Genomic DNA, 26,888 nt, shown 5'->3' with positions numbered 1-26,888 from the left:
ATTGGAATTTGAACACATTTGAAAATACAAGGCAGTATCGGTACTGTCGATATTGTCTTGGGAGTACCGATACTTCTCTTACATTTTGTATCGATGATGCAAGAACAATATCAGTATTGTTCATGTAATATCGATACTACTTACCTATAAAATCAATTTTGTATTCAAATTCAATTTTTATGGACTTTGAATTATTTTGAAAACTATAAATAAATTCAATCAAGTCCAAAAATATTTTGCCCTTAAATTTATTATATCAAAATAGATTCAACACTCTTTGATTGATCGTGGTAATCATTCGTTTAGCCGACTGTGACAGTCAATCGTTTGTCTATTGGTCTTTTGCCATTTGGCCATGTAAAAGCAGGGGAGGGAGACGCGGGTTGGAAAGGTTTTTTTTTTTAATTTTTTTTAAGAAATAAAATTTTTAAAATTGTATACATGCGACACGTTTCACTTAATGAAAAAATTATAACTGTTGTTACGATCAAGGCACCTAAAGTGGTATCGTTTGTAATGTTAGACACTTAAACGATTAAAAACAAGTTTAGAGACTTGAGAAAAACAATATAGTTTGGACACCTGTTTATTTTTATAAATTATGAAGTGAAATTTAGATACTCATCATTTGTATTTATTTTTTTTATAGATGATAGATTTGAATTTAAATATTCATGTTTATTTTTAATTAACTTTTTAAATTTATTTAATTTGGATATTTAATAAAATTAAATAAGATAAGAGTACGCAAATGATTTTCGATCATGGCGTATTATTTTGTTTAGTTTTCTGACTATTAAAAGTTTAGTCCTATAATTATAGAACATTGCATTATTGAGTCTCTTGATTATTAAAATTTATAAAATAGTCATATGATTGTGCATATGTTCTAAACTCGTCATTTTCTATTAAAAATTAACGGTCATATAAGCTAAACTTTAATATAGTGGCTATGATAAGGTAGTCGTTTGAGATTTTGATATCATATCTTATCATATCATAGTTAGGAGGTTAATGTCCAACTCAAATTACAGTCAAAATTTTAATGAAAAATGATGAACTTAGAATATATGAATAGTCAGATGACTATTTTCTAACTTTTAATAGCCGGAGACTAAACAAAATATTGTATTAAATCAGAATATTACTTTATAATTTTTAGTAATCATAAACTCAACAAAACAACATTTTATAATTAAAATTAAAAATTTCATTTGTGTAATTAAATATTCGATGGAAAATTTTCAAATTTCTATTTATATTCCTGTAATAATTACGGTGGGTGTATGTAATAATATAGTTGTATCTATAAAAATATGTGGGTGCAATTATTTATTTCATTTGCTTATTACCTCTTTTAGTTCTATACCCAACTTTTGAGGTGTAACGTTATCATCTACGTATAGGTATAGTGGTATTCCTGTTATTTGCTCTCATTCAGCATGAAAATACCTCACACCCTCCTAACAGATTGCCAGCTGTAAAACAACCTTTAATTGTAACCGTTAACCGGTATAATAGTTACATTTAATATATTAATTAATCGAACTGTTAATATTAAACAGTTTCAGTTAAATGAACCACTAAAAATTATAGTTAACGGTTAAGGTTACGGTTACAAATTTTGATAAACGGTTAACCAAAGATTAATCGTTAATAAATTAAATTTATAATTATATTTTTAATTTTACACAAATAACTTAATATAATTTTCTATAATTTCTAATTTATATATATATAATAATAATAAAATTTATACACAAATAACTTAATATATATTTTTTATTGTTTTTAATTTTTGATTTCTTTAAAAATACAAAAACATATCTATACTAATATAATTATGTGTTTATTGTTAGGTATTAAGATATTGAGAAATGTACATACTTATACCGGTATACATATATGTTAAGTATTACACTTTTTTATTTTAGTCAATTACACCGTTGTAAAAATGAGTTAAATGTTATACTTTTTTGTAGTATGAATTATGAAAATTTTTGAAAATTAATTTTAATGGGTTAATCTGTAACCGAACTGTTAATAACAGTTAACTATTTTTTAGTAGTTAGGTTATAGTTAAAAAATCTTATAATTTTTATAACAGTTAACCGACCGTTTATAGTAAATTGTACGATTAACCGTACATGAACACCACTGCGCATATCCTCACCGTGCATGAGCTTTTAACACCTCGTGCAGGCAAGCTCACTCTATACCGTAATCTAACAAGGCAGAGGCAACTCTACCTGCTGGTTCATTGAAGGTTAACATCATTTAATGTTTCTCCTAATCTGAATGACTTGGCCAGCCATTTCGAAACTCGACTCTCGACCTTACAAAATCGAAATGACCTTATTCTGCAAGATGCCCTACGTACGTCGAGATCATTATACGCCTTAGGGGCGTTTGGATGGGAGAATGTGAAATTCTCCCGGGAATAGAATCTACATTCCCCGTTTGGTTTTGGCCGGAAATGTTATTCCCTGTAATATTTTATTACTAATAGTGGATTTTTTGAGGTATATTATCGGGTCCCTTCCTTTAGGTATTGTAACATTACCGGTGTTTTAGATTAAAATGCCCTTAAATTTTTATTTTTTTTCAAAAGTATAATTTTTCTGTCATTGAATAATAAAAATTCTACAAAGGTTAAATTACAAATTTATCCTTAAATTATTTTAGATTTACAAAAAAAAACTATAATTAAAATTTTATATGAAGTTCAGGGGTTAAAATAAAATTTTACCCTTTCATTAAATATTTTTTATATTTTTAATTTTGTAAAAAAATTATATAGATATTATGAATTTAATTTTTTAAAGAAAATATATAAATATTTTACGACTTGTAATATTATACAAATATATAATAAAGACAATTTGGTCAAATATACATTCCAATAATCTTTTATTCCTTTAACCAAACACGGTAATCTTACATTCCTGCTAAACCAACCAAACACAAAATACAACATTCCCAATAATCTTATTCCCTGGTAATCTTTTATTCCCACGGGTAATCTTACATTTCGTGAACCAAACACACCCTTAGCGTGTATCAAAGACGTTTCGTATCTCCGACACGGGTCCCTATCGGTCGACAATGACGCATATCTGAGGAGAGAAATAACGAATCTCTGCCGCGAACTCCGATCGCATGCGATCGCTTCGTTCGGCATCCCCCGACGCTTCTCTAAGCCCTCTAGCTTTCAACTGATCGACGCAAACTCTTCCGTTTAAGATCCGATAAGTCGATGCATTTTCTTTCTCAATTTCATTTACATCCAAACAATATATAAAAGATACTCATTTAATATAATGTCAATAGAAATAGACTTCCTTTTACAAAGGACATTAATTCACTGTAACGAATTCTTAATCAATATGTAAATAAAGATACATGACCATGCAATAAAATCATTTTGTAGCCCAAAGAAAACAGACTAAACAAAAACATTAGATGATTATATTGTAGCCTTTGTTTTTACTAGCGAAACAGGATTGTAAACGAGCCGAATCGAGTTTGAATATTGTTGAGTTCGACTCGATTCGAAAACTCTAAAATGAAGCTCGACTCGGCTTGAAAACTTGTGAGCCTAAAATTTTTAAGCTCAACTCGAACTCGAAACCATGAATTGAAACTCGAAAAGGCTTGAAATAAAAACAATCTTAAACTTAATTCGATTGAAGATTAGACTCAAACTCGAACCTGAATCTTAAATATATGAAAATCTTATACTACGTTTTAAAAAAATCAATATATGATAATTTAATTTTTTAGAAAATAAAATCTTAATATATTATCTTTTCGAGTTGCTCACGAATTTTTCTAGTCGAATATCGGTTAATTAATAACTCGAATCAAGTTCGAGTCAAGTCGATTCAAATTAAGTATTTATTGAGTTTTTACCAAATCGATCTCAAATAACCCACAATTTATCTCTTCTTATCTATGTCCTCTTAGCAAACCTCGTTTATTACAAGTCAAAGGTAATATGTATTATTTATTTATTTGTTTGTTTGTGATTCAAACTACTGACATTGCTTAATGAACCTAGTGTCTCCTCCCGTTAAATCAATCGGTTGTTGATAGTTTATGTTCGAGGTTAATTTTACATTTTTTTAAATATGATTCGGATTATAATTATAATATGATGGCTTAATACCAAATAAGTGTCTAGCTATACATAAAATTTTGAATAGCTGTCTAAACTATTTTTTAACTTATCCAGGTATCTAATGTTACAAACGTTACTCATTTAGGTTATCGGGCTGTCAACGACGTTAATTTTCCAAATAAGTGATACGTGTCACAATTTATGATTTTTATTTTTTTAATATTATTATATTTATAAAAAATCATAATTTCTCTTAAATTATAAAAAAAGTCCAAAAATACTTAAAATTCTCAAATCTTATAATTTAATTTTTTAATATTAAATAATTTTTTTAAATCATCAAATTGTGACACATGTCACTTAACTGAAAAATTAACGTCGTTGACGGTCTGAACACTTTTACACTATTAGACACTTAAATGAGTAAAAAAATAATTTAAACACCTATTTCAAAATTTAAATATAGTTTGTACACCTATTTTTTTTTATTAAACCTAATCTGAATTACTCTTACAAAATTTAGCATGCGTAACCTGCATCTTATTAAAGGTCCGCCCTAGCTAGTAGCTTCCACCGTCTGAGCCACATAATACCTACGAGCACCGCCCTAGCTTCCTCCGTAAACGATTGTGCCGCCACCGCAACAAATGCCCGTAACGTCATCTCGTAAATCTGCACCAAAAACCGCATGAAACCTTTTATTATAATATTTGAAGAATTTATTAAAGGTATATAACGATTTTTAAATATATATATATAGATTATACGATTTTTAAAAGATACGGTTTCGAACACGCAAAATCCAGATATTTTTTTTCTTAAAATAAAATAAAATTACACATATATATATATATACACACGTGGCTGAATTTACGAGATAATGTTGTGAGAAAAAAAAATTCACGAGATAATACGTTCCAACAATTAATTGTTGAGATAGGGTGTTTACTACAGTTCGAATGAAGGTCGTCGGGTGATCTGGGCGACCAATGAAGGTCGTCGGGTGGTCTGGGCGACCAATGCTTCATGCGGGTTGTTTCACAAACAAAACACTAAACACTAGTTGTTTGGGTTAAATACAAATTTGGTCCTCACAACTTTACACTCTCATACGCGTGTTTTAATATTTAGGGGATAATAGCATTTTCGGTCCCCTATGCTTTGTAATCTATTTTTTTAATCATTTAGTGACATTTTTAATGTTTTGTTTCAGGCATGTATATTTTAATAATTATATTTTAGTCACTAGTTGTTTATTCTGCCAAGTTTGTGTATGCTTCATTTTGATCATAATATTTTTAGTTATTTCATTTTAATCACTGATTTCATGTGTTTTATATATTTTCCTTAATTTTTGAAATTGGCCATGAAATTTGTAAACATGTTATTTTAGCCACTGTTTAGTATTAATGTTTAATTATAATTTAGTCATACATGTTTCTTGTTTATCCTATTTTAGTATGTATTTATTTCTCCCTACCAACGATATTATTTCGCAAAATTTTTCAATATAAAATAAAACTAAATAAAACTAAAAAATAGTGAAAAATACTCGAAATAAATAAACGTAAAACAAATAAAAATTATTGAATACAACACAAGATATCCCAATAATCAATTTTAAAATAAATACATACTAAATACAAAACAAGATATCCCAATAATTAATTTTAAAATAAATACATACTAAAATAGGATAAACAAGAAACATGTATGACTAAATTATAATTGTTTGTGACTAAAATAAATACATGTATGAGAGTGCAAAGTTATGAGGACCAAATTTGCATTTAACCCAAACAATTAATTGTTGCAAAGTTATGAGGACCACCCGGCGACCTTCATTTCATTGGTCGCCCAGACCACCCGGCGACCTTCATTACCTTCATTCGAACTGTAACAAACACCCTATTTCAACAATTAATTGTTAGAACGTATTACCTCGTGATTTTTTTTCTCACAACATTATCTCGTAAATTCAGCCTACACACTAGCCATATTTAAAGAAGCCTATAAATACATCCCATCGTTGGAAGTCCCCAAACAGAAACTTCATTTTCATCACCGAATTTTTGAATTTTCACCGCCAATTCTAGGAAGAAGAAAAAAATCCTCTGTGATTCTGCCATGGATAGAGCTTTTCAAAGAACAAAAATCTTCACAAATCATCTCCTCCTTCAATCCTCTGATCCGCTTTCGTCCCTCTCATCAAACGCTTGTTTGAGTTACTCCACTCCCGAAGATTCCGAAAGCTACGTGTTCGACGTCAAGCAGATGCGGAACCTAATCGACGGACATGATGTGGAGGAACGTGATTGGCTGTTCGGATTGATGATGCGGAGCGATTTGTTCAACCCGAAGGTGAGGGGCGGGAAGGTGTTCGTGTCGCCGGATTATACACAGTCGATGGAGCAGCAACGGGAGATGACGATGAAACGGATCGAGTATTTGCAGGATAAAGGAGTGTTCAAAGGATGGTTAACGGAGAAGGAAGAAGATATCGTGTTGAGGATATGCGCTTTCCTTGAGGTTCTGAGTATCTTCGATCATTCCATCAAAATTAGGGTCGGAGTTCACTTCTTCTTGTGGTGCGTTTCTCTGTACTTTTTCCCTCTCCTTTTCTGAAGGTGATTTGAAAATTGAAAGTTGGTAAATGATTTATGATTTTTTTTAGAAATAAATGCATTTGGTGTGATGTGTTTGCGAACAAGGTCAAAGTGGAAAAGAAAAAAATTGGGACTGAGTGCTACGATTGTTCTAAATGTTTGCAGGGGTGGTGCCATCAAATTTCTCGGTACAAAACACCATCATGACAAGTGGCTGAGGGCTAGTGAAAATTTCACGGTCAAGGGTTGCTTTGCAATGACGGAGTTGGGGCATGGAAGTAATGTATGTGTTTTGCTAATGGGAATCAATTAAGTCTTTTGTGTGACTTTCTATGCAGTCATCTACATTTCTTGCTCCTGATTTATTCTGCCATTACTGCTTTCAGGTTCGCGGTATCGAAACAGTAACAACTTATGATACAAACACAGGCGAATTCGTCATTAATACTCCGTGTGAATCAGCTCAGAAGTATTGGATTGGTGGGGCAGCTAATGTATGTATGATTGTCTTAGAATCAATACCATTTCTCCCTGGATTGTCACTTTAGATTCATTTGCATACGACATAGGCTGACATGCTATACTTCTGTTTCTTTGCTGTCTAGCATGCGACGCATACAGTTGTGTTTTCACAGCTGCATATCAATGGAACCAACCAAGGGGTTCATGCGTTTCTAGTTCAAATCAGGGACGCTGATGGTAACATATGTCCAAACATTCGTATTGCTGACTGTGGCCACAAAATTGGTTTAAATGGTGTTGATAATGGTCGGATTTGGTACACTCGAAACCTAAACCTTTTTACTATGAATTCTTTAATATGTTTGTTTCCATCAGAAGTTCTAACCTGAAAGATTTACATTTGTGATTTCAGGTTTGACAATGTTAGAGTGCCCAGAGAAAACTTGTTAAATGCAGTTGCTTATGTTTCACATGATGGACAGTATATAAGTCCAATAAAGAACCCGGATCAGGTATCTGTCTTGTTAAATACAGTTGCTAATGTTTCACTACAAAAGGGTCCATTTATGGTGGTAGTAATGTTTTGATAGCTCTGTCTGTTGCTTTAATTCAGAGATTTGCTGCATCCATGGCCCCTCTAAGAGGAGGTCGTCTTAATGTCTCGGTTAATGCAGTTTATCAATCAAAGGTATCTTCAGTATTTGGCAAACAATCATTGCATATTTTTGTATTTTGGGGTGTAGGGTGGCATGCCACTAAGGCACTAATGCAGTTTACCATGGCCCCTTTTAGGTTGGTTTAGCAATTGCCATTAGGTATGCACTAACAAGGAGAGCATTTTCTCTCAAACAAAATGAACCGGAGGTCTTATTGCTAGATTACCCAAGTCATCAACGACGACTCTTCCCTCTTGTTGCAAAAGCGTAAGTATATCTACGGTTTAGCTGCTGAAATAGAGCTTCAACTGAAGCTCTTATGGAGTTGTGTGTGATTTGCACTTGTTAAATCATTCATTTATTTGCAAATAAAGAGGAACTAGACGTTTTATTGAATGGTTCGATTGCAATGGAACAATTAATAATTTAGCTAGAGCAACTGGTTTTGATGAATACTCATTTACTTATTTGCTTTTAATTTTATATGCTGCAGTTATGCAATGAGTTTTGCAGCAAATTACTTTAAAATGCTGTATAGGAAGAGGACACCAGAGTCGAACAAAACCGTTCATGTAGTTTCAAGTTCATTCAAAGCAACTTTTACTTGGAATAACATGCAAATACTTAAGGTGACCAACAAACGATCCTGAACTAAGTCGAATAATTTAACCATAAGTATCGATACAAAGGTTCAACTTTTGAAATGCTTCAGGTATGTCGTGAAGCTTGCGGAGGACAAGGATTAAAGACCGAGAATCGTGTCGGTCATCTGAAAGCTGAATTTGATGTGCAATCCACATTTGAGGGCGACAATACTATCTTGATGCAGCAGGTAAATTCAATTTTCTCTCTTTCCCTTTGGAAAATTTCTTTGACAAGAACAACTAGTTACAACATACGGATCGAACACTTTAAACACAGGTCAGCAAGGCTCTTCTCGCCGAATACGTTGCAGTTCGAAAACGGAACAAGGGTTTCACGGCTCTGGGATTAGGACACATGAATAAACCCCGCCCTGTCATTCCGTCACAGCCAACGAGCACGACCCTCCGATGCAGCGAATTCCAGGTAATATAATAAGTAGCATCAGTTCTTCATTTGTGGACATTCCATGATTCAAATTCGTGGGAGTCTCTGACCAGCTTTCCTATATCAGATGGATGCCTTGTGTTTAAGGGAGCGAGATTTGTTGGATCATTTTGTTGCTGAGGTCTCGAATTGTAGAGCTAGAGGAGCAAGTTCCGAGCAGGCTTTCAATATGGTGAGGAACCACTTGGTTTATCTATGTTCCGAGCAAGTTCATTTTCGATTTTTTAATCTATTTGTCACATATCATTGTTTGTACACCAGTGTTATCAGCTAGGAGAGGATTTGAGCAGAGCTTTCTCGGAACGAGCAATATTTCAAACATTTGTTGAGGCTGAAGCAACTCTACCTGCTGGTTCACTCAAGGTATGTGTCGTTTAATCTTTTGTTCAAAACTCAACCTCCTTGCAAAATTGGGTAGTCAATGGTTTGAGCTTGAAATGACCAAAATCACCGACAATTTATGAGTTAATTGTACCATACATCCTTAAATTATAACCTTCATTTTAAATTGATCCTTGAAGTTTTAAACATTCTAATTTCATCCTCAAACTATCAGAATATAGTAATCATGTCCTTGTTTAAGTCGAGTAATATTATTATATGTTTGGGGAAAAAAATTTTTGGGTATGTTGTTGTCAAAACAAATTACATATGTGGATGAGTTTAGGGATGAAATTATATCCTTTTAAAGGTTGCGGACTAATACAAAACGAGAGTCATAGTTTAGGGATAAAATTAGAATGTTAAAAGTTTAAAGACAAATTTAGAATGAGGGTCATTAACTCATAATTTATCTTGTAATAATTCTTAAATTAACTATCTAAGTAAATTAACTTACAATATGCTGATGGAATTGATTTACACCAAAAAAAAAAGCTCTGCTTTGTTTGCAAATTGAAACCCTGAAAGCATGCTTCAGGGTTGATACGCAGGCTCTTTGTGACTTTGTGCATCATTCAACTTCATTTTTCTCTCGTTGTGCAGGATGTATTAGGTTCATTGAGATCATTATATGCCTTGACTTGCACCGAAGATGCTTCGTATCTCCGGTACGGCTACCTATCGGTCGACAACGGTGCCGGTGTACGGAGAGGGATAGCGAAAATGTGCAGCGAACTCCGACCGCATGCGCTTGCTTTGGTCACTTCCTTTGGCATCCCCGACGCTTTTCTCAGCCCTTTAGCCTTCAATTGGATCGACGCAAATTCTTGGTCTTCGGTTGAGGCGTGAGCAATGGAACGGGTATGCCACTTGAATTTTACCAAATTGGTTTGAATTCTTTATATGCTTGTTTCGAAATAAGGTAGGCTTATTTTTTATTCTGTATTTTTTTAATTAGTAAAATATACCAATTGTATCGTTATTATTGTTGTAATAATTTGAAAAATGTGAGATTAAACATGTTTAAGTGATATTTGAAATTACAAATTTAATGAAATTTATGTCTTTGCATTTTGTTATGCAATGATATATCAAGTTACTTGCACACCATATTTACTGCTATCAAGCATACATGTGGGGAGCTTTCAATCAGTGCCAAGGGCCCAAGAGCTTCTTGATTCCGGATTTCTGTTCCGTCGCCAGCCGTGTCGGAAACTTAATGTCGAATTTGATTATCAAGTTTCCTCTTTTCGAAGGGTCTCTTTGGATCGACATCCCTTCCGTCGAAACCACTTCCTCGTAGTATGGATGAATTACATTGTTAATCGGAACGGTTAAATTCCTGCCATCCAGGGTAGTAAGATGAACCGTAAGACCGTACAAGGTGGCGACGAGAGTGACCTTTTGTGTGACGATCAAGTCGTTGCCATCCCGAGTGAACACATTGTGCTGTTTCTCGTCGATGATAAATACGAGATCGACCGGTGTAAAGTTTGGTTGTTTATTCCCTTTCCCCGCGAATGTGATTTTCGTGCCTTTCTTCCATCCATGCCTCACATTGATGGTTAAAATCTCTTCCGTCTGCATGGTTTTCCTGCAAATCACGTATACAAGTAGCAAATTTACCATTGAATTCCATTGCATCATAATGAAACAGTTAAGCTGTTAAGAATTGGTTAGGTGGTTAGAGGTGTTATTAGTTAGTTAAGACTGTTAGCTAGCTAAGCCATTGTTCTTGAAAAGCTCCATGAGCAGATATAAAAGCAATGTACATGGTCACTTTGAATAAGAAGAAAGTTTCTGTAAAATTGACAGTTCTAAAGTAAGTATTTCAACATGGTATCATTCGCTAAATTTCCTGGGCAAAGGTTTCTTGTTTCCGCTGTGTAGAAGGCTCCTCTCTCAACTGTGACTAGCGTTGTTTGCTGCTCATCATGTTCAATAGCGATGCGTCTTCTCCAGCCATGGAGTTCACCACAAGAAGCAATAAAGCGTTCTCCAATAAAAAAGTGAACGTAATTCTTGACGAAACGAACTTCTTGCTCTGGAAACAGCAAATCTTGCTGACAGTTCGCAGCCATCGCCTTGAGCGATTCTTGATGGGAACGATGAGGTCTCCGCCAGAGACCATAGTTAGCGATGATGGAGAAGTCTTGCTCAATGAGCTGTTTGAAGAATTTGTCGCTCAAGACAGCGCCCTTGCGTCGTGGTTGCTCTCCACGATTAGCTCGCAGCTTCTGCCTCAGTTTGTGGGTGCTGAGACGGCGTCGTCAGTCTGGTCCACGGTGCTTCAGTTCTTTGGGAACAGATCCACAACTGCTGTTATAGGCTTACACTATAAACTGCAGTCTCTCAAGAAAGGGGATGACTCGATGAGAGTATACATCACACGTGTAAAAGAAGTGTGTGATGCCTTGCAGTCGTGTGGCAGTGTCGTGTCCCAAGCTGAACATGTTGCCAGCATACTAAAAGGCCTTCCTCGAGAGTACCAGCCGTTTGTTGCAGTCATAACAACCACACGTGAAGCTTTAACTCCTGACATAGTGTACAGGATGCTACTGGATGCAGAAACCCAGTTAGCCGGCTTTGGTGATCAACCTGAAGTGTTGCCAATAAGTGCTAACATTGCTCAAGGGACAGGTTCAAACAAGTCATCCGTCTCTAACAACTATTACGATCGTAAGCCTTCTCGACCACCGACTAGTTCTGATGGAAGGACTGGTGGTAGAGGCAGAGGTCGTGGCCGTTATATGCAGTGCCAGCTCTGTGGTAAAAATGGCCACCTTGTAGACACCTGTTGGTATCGTTTTGATCATGACTTCCCTGGGATTACAGCTGGTAGTAAGTCGTATTCAAAGGACGAGCCTGCAGATGCACATTACTCTGCATATGAAACTAAGCCTGCTGAGTGTGAAAGTTGTTGTGTTCGAAACAGCGGGTCTCAAATTGATACACGACCTCAAGCGCTTACCTCGACAACAAATCGCGAACGATGGGTGGTGGACTCAGGTGCCACCCATCATGTCACCCCAGATGGAACAGTTCTTAGTCATAGAAATGACTACAACAGTCCAGGTAAGTTGGTAGTTGGCAATGGAGTAGCCTTAGACATCAAGGCAGTTGGTAACTCTATCTTATGCTCGTCTTCTAGAGCCTTACTATTAAATGACTTGCTGCATGTTCCTAGGGTAACTAAGAACCTCTTGTCTGTTTCGAAGCTTGCTAGGGACAACAATGTCTTCTTTGAATTTCATGCACATGAGTGTTGTGTTCGTGATGAAGAGTCTGGGACTGTCTTGCTTCGTGGAAAAGAAGAAGGTGGTTTGTATTCGTTTGCTGCTGATCCTCAAGTGACAGCTCTAGTTGCTGAAGAAGCTAGTTCCATGGCTGCTTCACTTGACTCCTACGAACTTTGGCATCGACGGTTGGGCCACCCCTCTCATGATAGTTTACTAAAAATTTGCAAAGAAATGAATGTAAACATTTCAAGGTCAATGAATAAAACGTGTCCTGCTTGTCAAATGGGGAAGAGTCATAAACTACCATTTCACAATTCGAACACTGTGTATGATACTCCTTTTCAGCTCGTGTTTACAGACTTATGGGGACCAGCACCAGTAACCTCAAATGGCTTTAAGTACTATGTCACCTTTATTGATGCAAGTACCAGACACTCGTGGCTTTATCTGTTGAAAGACAAGTCAGAAGCCGTCGTTGCGTTTGGCTTGTTTCAGAAAATGGTCAAGAACCAATTCAACTTACCTATTAAAGCAGTCCAGAGTGACTGGGGAGGAGAATACAGGAGGTTGTCAACCTCGTTGGTTAAGGAAGGTATTTTGCATCGTGTGACTTGTCCACACACGTCTGAACAAAATGGTGTGGTGGAACGCAAGCATCGGCATATCATCGAGCTTGCACTTGTCCTTCTTGCTCAGGCGTCTATGCCAATACGTTTCTGGTCATATGCAGTCGTTACTGCAGTGCACTTAATCAATAGACTACCAACAAGAGTGTTACAAGGGAAGTCACCATTTGAGAAATTTTTTAGCAAGAGACCTGAATATGAGGGGCTGAAAGTGTTTGGTTGTCAGTGCTTTCCACACTTGAGACCTTTCTTGAAACATAAGCTTGACTTTCGATCGCAACCGTGTGTCTTTCTTGGCTATAGTCCTCACCACAAGGGTTTCCAATGTCTTGCACCCAATGGCCGTATATATGTGTCTCGACATGTGATTTTTAATGAGCTAAATTTTCCTTTTGCAGGCTCTACTCATACAAGTTCCTCAGCTCACAAAATCAGTCCACCACTACTGCCTCTAGAAGTGATTACCGATCTAAGAAAATTCGGTGCACATGGTGACGCTACCTTAATGGATGAAGGACGTGATGAAATAAACAGCGAAAGGGTTCTCTCAACTGGAACAGGCGCAGTTGATGAACATGATGGAGCATCGAGAGCTGCAAGCCCGGATGATGAGCATCCTGCTGCATCGAGAGCTGCAAGTTCGGATGATGAGCATCCTGCTGCATCGAGAGCTGCAAGTTCGGATGATGAGCATCCTGTTGCATCGAGAGTTGCAAGTCCGGATAATGAGCATTCTGCTGCGTCAAGAGTGGCAAGTCCTGCTTTGGTTAGTGACAATGAAAATTCTGTCATCCATATGACCAGTCAGGCGCAGAATAGTTCCAGTCGGGCTGCTGCCAGTACATCTGCTTCTACTCAAGAACAGTCTGCTGAAGGTGTACTCGGGAATAAACATTCAATGCTTACACGTAGTAAGTGTGGTATATTTAAGCCAAAAACATACACTAGCTTCTTCGATGACTCAACCCCTACCAGTATTCGAGCTGCGTTACAGTCTTCAAGTTGGAGAGCAGCAATTCAGGCAGAACTCGATGTCCTACAAGGAAATAAGACTTGGTCCTTAGTACCTGTACCCAAAGGACGTGATGTTGTGGGTTGCAAATGGCTTTTCAAGATAAAGAAGAATCCGGATGGGTCTATACAACGGTATAAAGCGCGCTTAGTTGCCAAAGGATACTCGCAAGTCCCTGGCTATGACTTTAAGGACACATTCAGTCCAGTCGTGAAGTTTGCAACACTGAATGTAGTGCTTTCTTTGGCTGTCAGTAGGAATTGGATCTTGCGTCAAGTTGATGTGAATAACGCATTTTTAAACGGAGAGTTGGCTGAGGAAGTTTTCATGCAACAGCCCCCAGGATTTGAAGAAGTGGCTGCAGATGGATCACCACTTGTGTGTAAACTACACAAGGCTTTGTATGGTCTTCGCCAGGCGCCTAGAAATTGGCATGACAAGCTTAAGGCGAGTCTTGAGCGGATGGGGTTTGTTGAATCCTTGGCTGATGTTTCGCTCTTTGTGAAGTGTGGAAGTGGTTGCTATACACTTGTTTTAGTTTACGTGGATGATATAATTGTTACTGGTGAAAGCATGGATGATATTGAGGGAGTAATTCGACTCTTGCAGAAGGATTTTTCTCTCAAGGACCTAGGAGAACTGAGCTTCTTTCTAGGTATAGAAGTTAAGAGAACCACTGGCAAACTAGTGTTGTCACAAAAGAAATATGTTCTTGAGTTACTCGAGAGGGTGGATATGTTGCATGCTACCCCTACCGCAACCCCTATGGTTGGGTCGACAAAACTAGTTCATGATGCAGGATCGCCACTCAGTGATGCTCGTGAATACAGAAGCTTGGTGGGTGCACTTCTGTACGTATGCCATACTCGACCTGATATAGAGTTTAGCGTAAACAAAGCTGCTCAATATATGCATGCTCCTTGTGAGGCACACATGGCAGCAGTCAGGCGTATACTTCGGTACTTAGCCGGTACCTTGGACTATGGTCTCACCTTTCTGGCTAGTGAAGCGGGGCTGAAGGTAATAGCATTTGCTGATGCAGATTGGGGTGGTGATGCAAGTGATCGCAGGTCCGTTTCTGGTCACACGGTGTTCCTCGGACAGTGTCCTGTCGTTTGGAGCTCGAGGAAGCAAAAGACGGTGTCTAGATCAACTATGGAAGCTGAGTATCGCAGCGTAGCAGACACAGCGGCAGAAGTAACTTGGATTAATGCGTTACTTGACAGTCTTGGGATCAAGCCACGTGAAGAACCGATTATCTGGTGTGATAATACAAGTGCCATAGCTATGAGCATGAATCCGGTCTATCATGCACATTCGAAGCATGTGGACATGGATGTCCATTTCATTAGGGAAAAGGTAGCTACCAAAGTGTTGCGTGTCTGCTATGTGCCAGCCAACTGCCAGGTAGCTGATGGTCTCACTAAACCGCTGACTAAAGCGGCGTTCGAAGAATTCAGAAACAAGATGTGTGTACTGCCTTGTTGAAGAAGGGAGAAGAAGCAGAGGGAATAATGAAACAGTTAAGCTGTTAAGAATTGGTTAGGTGGTTAGAGGTGTTATTAGTTAGTTAAGACTGTTAGCTAGCTAAGCCATTGTTCTTGAAAAGCTCCATGAGCAGATATAAAAGCAATGTACATGGTCACTTTGAATAAGAAGAAAGTTTCTGTAAAATTGACAGTTCTAAAGTAAGTATTTCAACACATCAATAATCATGCATGCACATAAAAACACCGAAACAATGTTTCCCGGAGACGGTATTACAATAAGTAAGTTCGGGTAACTGAAACTAAAGTCTGGTTTGTTAGCACGAAATTACTTAAAAGAGAGCATTGATCTTCCAAGAGGACTGCTTGCCTGCACAAGTTTAAACAAACTACGAAAACGGTCCCTAAACCGATACGTTCTCCCTGTGTTCATAGGAGCCTCGATAAGAACCGAAGTGCATATTGATATGGGTTCGCTAGGAGACACTCCAAAACTAAAGTCCCGTAGCACAAAACCATTTAAAAGAGTATTGATCTTCCAAGATGAATGCTTAGCTGCACAAGGTTAAAACAAACTACGAAAACGGTCCCTAAAACTTTGGAATTCATTAGTTCATATCCGTTCGATTCCGGTGATTCCAAAAATTCACAAAATCGTTACCGACCTCATTCGGATTCACGTCTGATGCAACCTTAGATGAAGGCATATATACAAAGGTAAAGGCATCGTAGTGTTAGAAGAAGCAATGTGATTGAATCAGATTGAGAAGCAAAAGATTTTTTACCCACTGATATGAGCAATCTCTCTAGAGATCTTTATTTTCTTGGTAGTCCCTTTGTACAACTCTTCAAGGCTGCAAAGCAACTTATTCTCCGCTGGAGCTACTTTTCTTGGGAGACCTTGGTGCATCGATCCGAAAATGTCATCTCCGAAAAGCGAACCCCAGAATCGAGTGCCTCTCGTGCTACCGCCTCCGCCGATAGAACCGTAAATGTTGTCGCCGAAAAGCGAACTCGAGCCCCTCGGACCACCTACTCCACCAGCGAAAGGACTAGAGTATCCGAAAAACTCAGCAAATATCATCAGCATTCCGTGGATTGAACCGGCACGTCGTCGGTCCATATCCAGCAGAGATGAAGGAAACACCGCCGGGTGCCGGCGGTGGCGCCGCTGCACCTTTTTGACCCTCTTCACCGTACTGATCATACACTGTTCTTTTCTGGGGATCACTTAGAACCTTACGAAAATTAAACACACAAAATAAACAGAAAATCATAAGCAACCAGATCATAATACGGGACCCAGAGATGATTAATTCAATAACATGATAAAATTGAAGCAAAAACATCGCGGCCATCATCGTAAAACGAATCAAAAAAAGCTTTTCAATATGATACCTCGTAGGCTTCAACAATTTTGCTTGAATCTAGCTTCGGAATCTTCGTTATTCGTTTACGTTCCTATCTACTTTATCTTATAATAATCCAACCCCGTAACTTCTCTGTTCTTCAATTCCCTTTTAAATTATATTCAATCCTTTTGTTCTGTAAATCTGGGATCACTTTTGGTTTCAATCGAAAGCTTAAATTCTTATCTTTTAAATTCAAGTTTGTGAAAAAATACGTCTTAAATTATAGGTACGTTGCATGTATATCGTCAATAATTTAAATTTATAAATAAATATTATACTATAATTATTTCAGAGTATTCAAAAAATAAAATCATTTTATAATTTTGTTGGAAAAACTACTTATTTTTAAGAGGAAGAAGATAATTAACCGATGAATGATGTAATTTATTCATAAAAAAATATCACGTGCAAATTATACTTTATATTTTAACGGTATTATATTAAAACGAAATAAAAATTAAATATTATATATGTTTTAAAAAAACTAAAAGTTTAAGTACAAAATCAAAACTGATAATTTAAATATTAAATATTTTATTTACCTTATATATAAATGTAATTTGATCTTGATTCGATTGGTTCCGACAACCACCAACTCTAGTTAGAGTGAGTTGAAGGCTGGTTAAAGGGGACCTCTCGTGAAAGAGAAAGTAAGAACGGTGTTCACAACGTAATCATCATTGATTGTAAAGAGTTTGTTCAATAACAATTATTGTAATGGTGAGGGCCCATTAAAGAACGTGTCCTTGCCTGCACTGAAACACTGGTATTGAGTCACTTGAGTCCTTTTTCATGGTACTACCAAGATGTGTCAATTGGCCCCATCATCCATCGTATCTCACACATACATATTTGGATTTATAGTCTAATTAGGGTTTTGTTATTTAATTATATTAAAATTTAAGATGTAACTCTTATATTTTAAATTGATACAATTTAATCATTTATATAATCTCATTATTTGATCAAATAACATTTTAGATTTGATCTGATTATTAAATGGACTCAAAATATCATATCGATTCATCGAAGCGTCTGATAATTTAAAATAAATACTCTATTTCATAGTGATAATAAATAAAGTGTTAATGAGAGTTGATACAGAATCGGAACTCTATCGTTAAAATAAAATGCAAAATGAAGTAGGTAATATAGTTGTTTAATTTTTCAATTGTTGACTACTAAAATTAAAAAATAATAACAATTGTGATGACTTTACCCAAAAATATAGTTTAGTGACTAAAGTAGAAAAAAGGCACTTGGTCTGTGACTGATGATGTAGTTTACCAAATAGTTTTTAGTTCTTATGGCTAGCATTTCAAGAAAAGGAGAGCACGCCGAACGCAAGCCAAAACGACTGTCCCAAACACCACAAAACGACATGGACGAATGACCAGAAAGGGAAAGTACACGTTTCAACCGATTTGCAGAATATCTTTAAATTGTGGTCGTTGATTTTCACACAATTTTATATTCGAGGTGTTTATCTTATGAAGATAGATCTCTCTAAACGAACCGAACGCACACGAACAGATATATGTTTATGTTCGTTCATTTAATAAATAAATTAATATAAACGAAAAAAAATTGTTCATGTTCGTTCATTAAGGAATATAGTTTGTTTATGTTCGCTCATTTAAATGATAAACGAACACAAACGGACGAACATAATAAATGAACATAAACGAACAACACAAACACAAAAAATAAACTTATTCGAACAACAAATGAATGTAAAAAAGTAAACAACAAGAATAACAACTTAAAATTCATTAATATAACCTGCAACTTTAGAGTTAATTTATTCGAATACGACAAAAACAATCTTCTTGAAATCCAAACAACTTCAATAATCTTCGTAACATATTCAACTTGCCCTCTGTTCGAACATAAATGAACATAAATGAACTAACATAAACGAACATATAATCGAACTTTCACGAACGTAAATGAACGAACGAGTCCTTTGTTCGTGTTCGTTCATTTAATTAAACGAACACAAAATATTGTTCATGTTCGTTCATTTAATAAATAAACGAACATAAATGAACTTCCCGCTGCACGGTTCGCTGAACGTTCAGTTCATTTACAGACATTAATGCAATTTTTTTTTGTTTTATTAAGCTGAGAGTGAGTAGTATTTGTTCTAAATACTCTTAATCATTTTATAATGAACGTTTAGTTATAATGCTGCAGTCGTTGGTGCTCGAACACATAACCTTTAAAAATAATAATAATTTATTTAACCACTAAAATAAGTTAATTCGTGTTTGATAAATGTAAAATTAAAATCTTTTATTAGGGGAGAGGTTGATTTGTACTTTTAAAAAAATCAATGTGCTCCTCATACTATTTTTCTTTTAATGTGATCCTCCAACTCAAAAAATAACCCAATGTAGTTAGGGATGGCAACTCAACCCGAATCCGACGGGTTCCGACCCGACCCGACATGATCGGGTCGGATTTTTTTAAAAAAATTTCGGGTTCTGGTCGGGTCGGGCCGGGTTTTTTTTAAATGCACTGTTCGGGTCGGGTCGGGTTTATGGTAAAAAAATCCGACCCGACCCGAAAAATATATATAATTTTATCTTATATATTTAGGGATAATTACAATAATATCCCTCCATATATAATTTTTTTCAATTAAGTCATTGTTTTCATTGAATTAATTTTTTTTTATTATTTCGGGTCGGGTCGGGTTTCTAAGTCATATATTCGGGTCGGGTCGGGTCGGGTGAAACATTAATTTTGTCGGGTCGGGTCACGGGTGGAGAACCCTTTCTTCTCGGGTCGGGTCGGGTGGCCCAAAAACCCGACCCGACCCGACCCATTGCCATCTCTAAATGTAATCCTTTGACCAACGCTTTTCCATCATTTACCAACATTAATGTAAATCATTCGCCATTAGTATGCTCTAAGTCAACTACAAGTTTCTGCAAAAACTAGCTCCGTGATTCTTTTCCTTCCCCTTCAACAACTGCCTATGTAACTGGAAATTGATTATTTTCGTCTCTTCCAACAGCCACAAGCATATTTCCTTCGTAACAAATTTGAGAAAAGATTCATGTTAGCAGGAATTAATGGAGTCGTTGGTCAATGACAGAAAATATTAGTTAAAAGATTACATTGGATTTTTTTTAGTTGAAGGGCCACATCGAAGAAAAAAAATAATACGAGCACCATATTATTTTTTTAAGTATGTTGTATAGACCGATCAAATTTTATAAAATTTTGAATTAAATTATTTTAAAATAGGTGGTATTTTACTAAAATTGAGCCAGACGTTTGGCATGTATTGTAGATCTTTGGTGTATGTGACTAAGACATGCTAAGCTACAATCATGACTAAGACATGACAAAAACCAATTATAATAGCAATAATTAAAGTTAAATATCATATAAAAATACTGACATAAAATCAACATTAACGTTTATTTTTAATTAAAATAATTTTGAATTTTATAAAAAATTATCATAATTTTATAATAATTTGATTATTTTAATAGTTATTTTAGAACTTTTGAAAGTTCAATGATTAAAATGATCAGTTTAGTATTGTTTGGTGACTATCGTGTAATTTACCCTAAATTAAAACACAACTCAAACAATAATAATAGAAGATTGGAAATTGGAAGTTTTCAAGCAAATAGTCCATTTAAGAACGAAAATAAAATAAAATAAAATAAAACAAAGAAATTCAAAGAGATCTCAGTCCACTTTGTGGTGCAAGTCTCATCGTTTCCACACTCCATTTCCAGATTTTTCCCGGTAAACAAACAGCCAATGAACCCCACACCAACTTATTAAATATATTCGCTTCCCACTTCTCTTCATCTCCGTTCAACAGCTAACCGGGAAAAGGAAAAAGCAAATAAAGATTGAATTAATGCTAGCCGTGTCACCTTTGAGGAACACAAGCAAAGATGGAAGCGAAGGAGATATGGAGAGTTTTACTATCAGCTCCGAAGAGTTCCTAGATTTTGCCGACGGGAACTTACTCGAGAGTATCGATTTCGACGATCTTTTCCTCGGCATCGACGTCCAAGGCGATGTGTTGCCGGATTTGGAGATGGAGCCCGAAATTCTTGCCGAAATGCCCGCCGCAAGTGGCGGCGAGGAATCGGATATGAACACGTCGGTGGAGAAAATCAACGAAGAAGATAACCGGAGAGAAGAAGAAGATAAAATTTTGGGTTCGAATCAAGGCAACGAGAAACCTAAAGCATCTAAAACTGCTTCCAAAGACAGTTATAAAGGAAGAAAATCATCATCAAAAGCAAAGGATAACAACAACAATCCAGGCACTCGGAAAGTGAAAGTAATTAATAATTCATTTGAACTTAAGTACTTGATTTTTATTTTTATTCACAATTTTTTCAAATAAATTTAGAATCGGATTAGGTCGAAATAGTTCCGATCCATGGACTAATTATCTCTTGTATTGTTTGAAGGTGGATTGGACGCCGGAGCTTCACCGGAGATTCGTGCAAGCGGTGGAGCAGCTCGGGGTGGATAAGGCGGTGCCGTCGAGAATTTTAGAGATTATGGGAATTGATTGTTTAACTCGCCATAACATCGCCAGCCATCTTCAAGTACATAATTTAACCGTTAATTCCCATTTTTTCGCTTAATTAATTCTTCGTTTATTTCCATTCATTTCATGGATTAAAATTTTAAGAATCCATTGTTAAATCTGTTTTCTACTTGTACGCAGAAATATAGATCTCATCGCAAGCATTTGCTAGCTCGTGAGGCGGAGGCTGCGAACTGGATCCACAAGAGACAAATCTACGGCGGAGCTACGCCGGTAAGTGGCAGAGCCAATCGAGATATGAACCTTTGGCTCTCACCTACGATAGGGTTTCCGCCCATGCACCACCAAAACCACCATTTCAGGCCTTTGCATGTATGGGGTCATCCTCCCATGGATCGATCTTTAATGCACTTATGGCCGAAACATCTAGCGCCGCACACGCTGTCCCCTCCGCCCCCGGCTGATCCCAACTTTTGGCACCACCACCGTGTGAGCTCTCGCAACCATTTTTCACTAGTACATAATTACAAATATAAAAGAGTTTAGCTGCTAAAAGTGGTGATTTCTTTAATATTCGTTAGGTACCAACTGGACAAACCCCGGGAACACCTTGCTTTCCACCGCCATCGACGGCCGCGCCAACGGTAAACCAATCACTCATTACTGTCTTCCATTCTTCTTGTTTGTCTTCCTATATATATATATATATATTACATTATAAACAATTAAATGATTAGGTTATTAATTTTAGTGGCATTTGGGACTTAATTTACGTGCAGGGATTTGGTGCAATTCCGGTGCCGGGCATTCCTCCTCACCATGCAATGTATAAAGCAGACAGCGGCATCGGCACCCCGACCGGACAATCAGGTCGCCACCCTCTGGTCGACTTTCATCCGGTTAGTACTTGTTCACTTTATTTTCGATGACAAAAATATAGGTAAATTATGCATTTAATACATAAATTATCAGTTTTAGTCAATTTTAATACTTAAATTTTCAATTTATTTCAAAATTTAACGTTATTTTTTTAACAAATGTACTAAAATAAAATAAAAACTTAACGCTAGGTTTGCTTTTGAAAAAATTGAAAATTTAGGTATTAAAATAGACAAAAAATGATAGTTTAAGTATTAAACGTGTGGTTTATCCCAAAAAAATATTATCCTATTCATTAATGGTACATTAAACTATACATTATTAACACATTAATTATCGATCTTCACATAATATAATAATATTTTTAAATTCGTTTTAGTTATAATTCCTTTAATATTATAAGATGGAATGATCTTTATATTTATGCATGCAATCTTGTTGAAACAGTCGAGAGAGTGCATCGATGCAGCCATCGGAGAAGTTTTATCAAAACCATGGCTGCCACTTCCGATCGGGCTGAAACCGCCCTCAACCGACGGTGTTTTGGCGGAGCTGCAACGTCAAGGGGTCCCCAAGATACCGCCCTCTTGAGCTTGTCCCGCTTGCTACTTCGCCGATGGCGGAAAACCCTGAAATCCGACGACATTACTCGACGTTAAATTGACGTAGAAATCTAATCCCCCTCTAGGCCTTTTCTTCTCCGACAGCTTTATTAATTAAGGTAGCCTATTCATGTCTGGTAATGAAACCATTTGTTGTAATGATTTCACAAAAGAGATTATTTATTTGGATTTATGTTTGGTAATGAAATCATCTTTGGTTATCCACAAGAATACTTAACACTAGGATTAATAAAATTGACAATTTTATTTAATTTAAAGGATGAAATTGACAATTTATAAATTTGATGAATATAATTACTCAAACACAAAAGTTTTCATAATATTAATGTATAAATTATATTAAAGGTTAAAGTATACAAATGGTGCATCAACTATAGGATGATATTTTGTTAAGTATTTTTATTGTTAAAAATTACAAAATAGTACCCCGACTATAGGATGTTGCTTTGTTGAGTTGGACATTAACATACTGACTGAGATATGATAGTCGTTTGAGATCCAATGATTAAATTCTATCATATCCTAGTCCAAGTTAGGATGTCGTCAATTTGTTAACAGAAAATGATGAGTTTGAAATATAATGAATAGTCTGATGACCATTTTATAACTTTTAATAGTCGAGGGACTCAACATAGGAACATCTTATAATCGGATGACTATTTTATAATTTGTAATAGTCAAAAGACTCAATAAAGTAATATTCTATAGTTAGAGGACCTACTGAGTACTTTACCCTGTATTAAATTGTCTTGTACTCGTATATCCAAGGCTTAGTAATAGCTCTATCAAAACGTGATTCTGTAATAAATGAAGACAAAAGTTAGCGACTGAGTAATCTGTGGTATATATTTAGTGGGGACCACATTTTGTGACACGTGTAACTCTACGAAACAGGGTGGATTGGCTACCCATGTTCCAATCTTTTATGACCACTGTCGTTTTTGTCACCAATATTTATTCTTTTATTTTTTAATAGTTGTCACTAATATTTATTATTGTTATTTAAATGTTTTATTTATATTAGTATGGAATTAAAGTAATTTTATATATTTATTATTTTTATATGAATAATATTTTAATAATTTATACATGAAATTTATGAATTTTAAATTTTAATAAAAATAAAAATATTTAACAATTTATTTTACTTGAAAAATGTTTCAACTGTTAAGCATACCCTATTTAAGATGATGTTTTCAATTGAAACGATTAAAATATTAAATTAATTTAAAGTTTTATATGTATAATAAATAGTTAAATACAATTATAATAATAGATTTAACAATATATTATAATTAAATTATTAATCATATAAAGGATTTCATAATATATAAAATCACTTCAGTTTTAAACTAATGTAAATACATATCTCCCCTCTTATTATAACTGTTTTTTACGCTGAAGACACTAAATTTCATCAGATTTAAATAATGTTATTTCATATAATAATTTCTAACCACATTACATAATATACATACTTAAATTCTTTTTTTTTTTTACACAGGCCCTTTACAAATAAAATGATAACAAACGGCCCAAATACAAGTGACCCAGATCCAACGCCTCAGCAGCCCAAGGCACGTGACCAATAGGCTAGGGTTTCCAGAAACCCTAGCGCCGTTCTCTCCTTCAACTCCCCATGGCTGCACGTTTCTTCTCTCCAACGGATCCGAGTTCTCCGGCGCAAGACTCTCGGCCACCAAATAACCACCAACAAATGTAAGCACATGAGACACCAAGCAAAGCAGCGTGTGTTAGTGGGATTCCAAACAACCAAACCGAGTCTTACTCGGATTCAATCTCTAAGGACAGTTTTTTTCTTATACTATAAATATGTAATCAGAACCCAGTGGAAAAGGGGGGATTTTTTCTTTTTCGTACTGAATACAAGTAAAGTTACAAACAAAAATTACCAGCAAGACATAACCAAGCATTCAGATTTTCTCGAGGGTTTCGTGCAAATATTTCGAAAAGAAAGGTAAAAAGTTCATACCTTTTGTGTGATTTTCTTCCTTGTCTGGTGTCTTTGTTGAGCTTTGGTTCGAAAGAAACCCAAAAGAGAGCATTTTAGCCGATGAACGGAGGGGTTTGGCCGGGATCTTCTTCTGTAGATCTAGCCCCCGAGGCTCGTTTTTTATAAAAAATATTTCGATTTTTGAAAACTAGATTTAAAAAGCTTTGGAAAACAGAGGAAAAAACGGGTTTTTGCCGCCGATGAACGGCGGCCGTCGCCGTTCAACGGCGGCGGCGAGGCGGCGTAGGGCGGTCGGTTTCTGGATTCTTGAAGAATCCGGCCGTGTTCTTATTTTCTGAAGAACACTGGGGAGCGTTCTTCAGAGAGGGGAAGAGAGATTCTGATTGTGAGGAGAGAAATGAAACAAAGGAATATGTTTGAGTCATATATCAGACCCGTTCCAGCTCGTGCCCGACCCGATGAACCTCGAACCCGCGTGCTTTTTCAAGAAGCGAGAGATTCGCGTTTTGGTTCTCCAGTTTCAAAAACACTTAATTCGGTCCTCTGAATCGAGTATTGAACCCAAAAAACCTTGTAAATTGACCCTTGAGTTTATTTCGTTTTCAATTTAGTCCCTACCATTATTATATACTATATTTTCATTATTATTACGTTTTATTCCTTTATTTATATATATATATATATATATATATTTTTATGTATAATTTTATTTTATTTTATTATACTTATATATATATGTATATACATAATCATCGTTATTTTTATTATTTTAAGTATTATTGATAGCGTATATAAACATATTTTTTTCTTTTATTATTATATGTATATTCTTTATATTTTTTTATTTTTTTTACTGTAAGTATTTATTTTTATTTATCTCTATACATAACCATCGTTAATTTTATTATTTTAAGTATTACTGATAGCGTATATAAACATATATTTTTTTTCCTTTTATTATTATCTGTATATTTATTTTTATTCATTTGTTTTATTTAAATAATATATTTGATATTTATATGTAGCTTTCGTGTTTTTAACATCATTATCGTTTTCATTTTATCCTACTTTATATTTTTATTATTTTATTTTCATTATTCCTTTTTATTTTAGATGTACATATTTGATTATAGTTATTTATTTATTTTAGTTTTTTTAGTTTTTTATTTATTTATTACTATTATATATATCTTCTTATTTTTCCCATTGTTTATATCTTTATTATTATTACCATCATATATATTCTTTTTATATTCTATATTTTCCTCATCTTATTTGTTTTCCATTTTACCTTAGGTGTTTTATTTGCATTCCTTATCTAATATATGTCTTGATCTTTTAAGGGTACAATTTAAGCGATCTAAGGTAAGTAATTTGGATCGTCATTTTACATTTTAATTTAAGTTTACAACTTTCTTAATTAAAGACAACTGGAAATTACATAGTACCGAAAGGGCAGTTCAAGGGTGCTAATCCTTCCTTAGCTGTAACCGACTCCCGAATCCGACATATCTTTGGTAAGACGCAGATCATGTAAGATATAAGGTATCCGATTGACCTATTTATTTTAACTAAATAATCGGTGGCGACTCTAACCCAATCAATCCAAGTCGAAGCCCAATTCCGGGGCCCAACCGAAAGACGGTTACGACAGCTTGGCGACTCTGCTGGGGACACAGGTAAGTGAGTCAGGCTAAGGTAATTTCCAGTTGTTTTTTTTTAACGAAAAGGGTAAGTTTAAATTTTAAGGTAAAATTTCGATCCTTATTGCTTACTTTTGATTATAT

At 35.4% G+C, this 26,888-nt stretch overlaps 2 protein-coding genes and 1 pseudogene across 2 annotated transcripts; 2 read left to right on the top strand and 1 right to left on the bottom strand.

Annotated features, from left to right (window-relative positions):
- The first annotated feature begins 6,196 nt into the window (after positions 1-6,196).
- Positions 6,197-10,200, top strand: LOC120186520 (acyl-coenzyme A oxidase 3, peroxisomal-like). Its single transcript, XM_039190419.1, has 13 exons — positions 6,197-6,708; positions 6,892-7,009; positions 7,113-7,220; positions 7,332-7,504; positions 7,601-7,700; positions 7,802-7,876; positions 7,981-8,111; positions 8,338-8,473; positions 8,557-8,676; positions 8,766-8,912; positions 9,001-9,105; positions 9,195-9,296; positions 9,918-10,200. The coding sequence occupies exons 1-13, from the start codon at positions 6,248-6,250 to the stop codon at positions 10,161-10,163; spliced, it is 2,022 nt and encodes a 673-aa protein (XP_039046350.1). The 5' UTR covers positions 6,197-6,247; the 3' UTR covers positions 10,164-10,200.
- Positions 10,201-10,347: 147 nt separating this feature from the next.
- On the bottom strand, positions 10,348-17,128 carry LOC120186476 (annotated as a pseudogene).
- A 3,698-nt stretch (positions 17,129-20,826) lies between these two features.
- LOC120186519 (transcription activator GLK1-like) lies at positions 20,827-23,219 on the top strand. Its single transcript, XM_039190418.1, has 6 exons — positions 20,827-21,408; positions 21,542-21,682; positions 21,805-22,113; positions 22,206-22,268; positions 22,404-22,523; positions 22,951-23,219. The coding sequence occupies exons 1-6, from the start codon at positions 20,977-20,979 to the stop codon at positions 23,092-23,094; spliced, it is 1,209 nt and encodes a 402-aa protein (XP_039046349.1). The 5' UTR covers positions 20,827-20,976; the 3' UTR covers positions 23,095-23,219.
- The last annotated feature ends 3,669 nt before the right edge of the window (positions 23,220-26,888 follow it).

The sequence above is a fragment of the Hibiscus syriacus genome, unplaced genomic scaffold (genome assembly GCF_006381635.1).
Source record: "Hibiscus syriacus cultivar Baekdansim isolate YM2019G1 unplaced genomic scaffold, ASM638163v2 tig00113548_pilon, whole genome shotgun sequence".
Lineage (NCBI taxonomy): Eukaryota > Viridiplantae > Streptophyta > Magnoliopsida > Malvales > Malvaceae > Hibiscus > Hibiscus syriacus.
The sequence above is the reverse complement of the archived record's forward strand: the minus strand, read 5'-3'. Positions and strand labels throughout refer to the sequence as shown.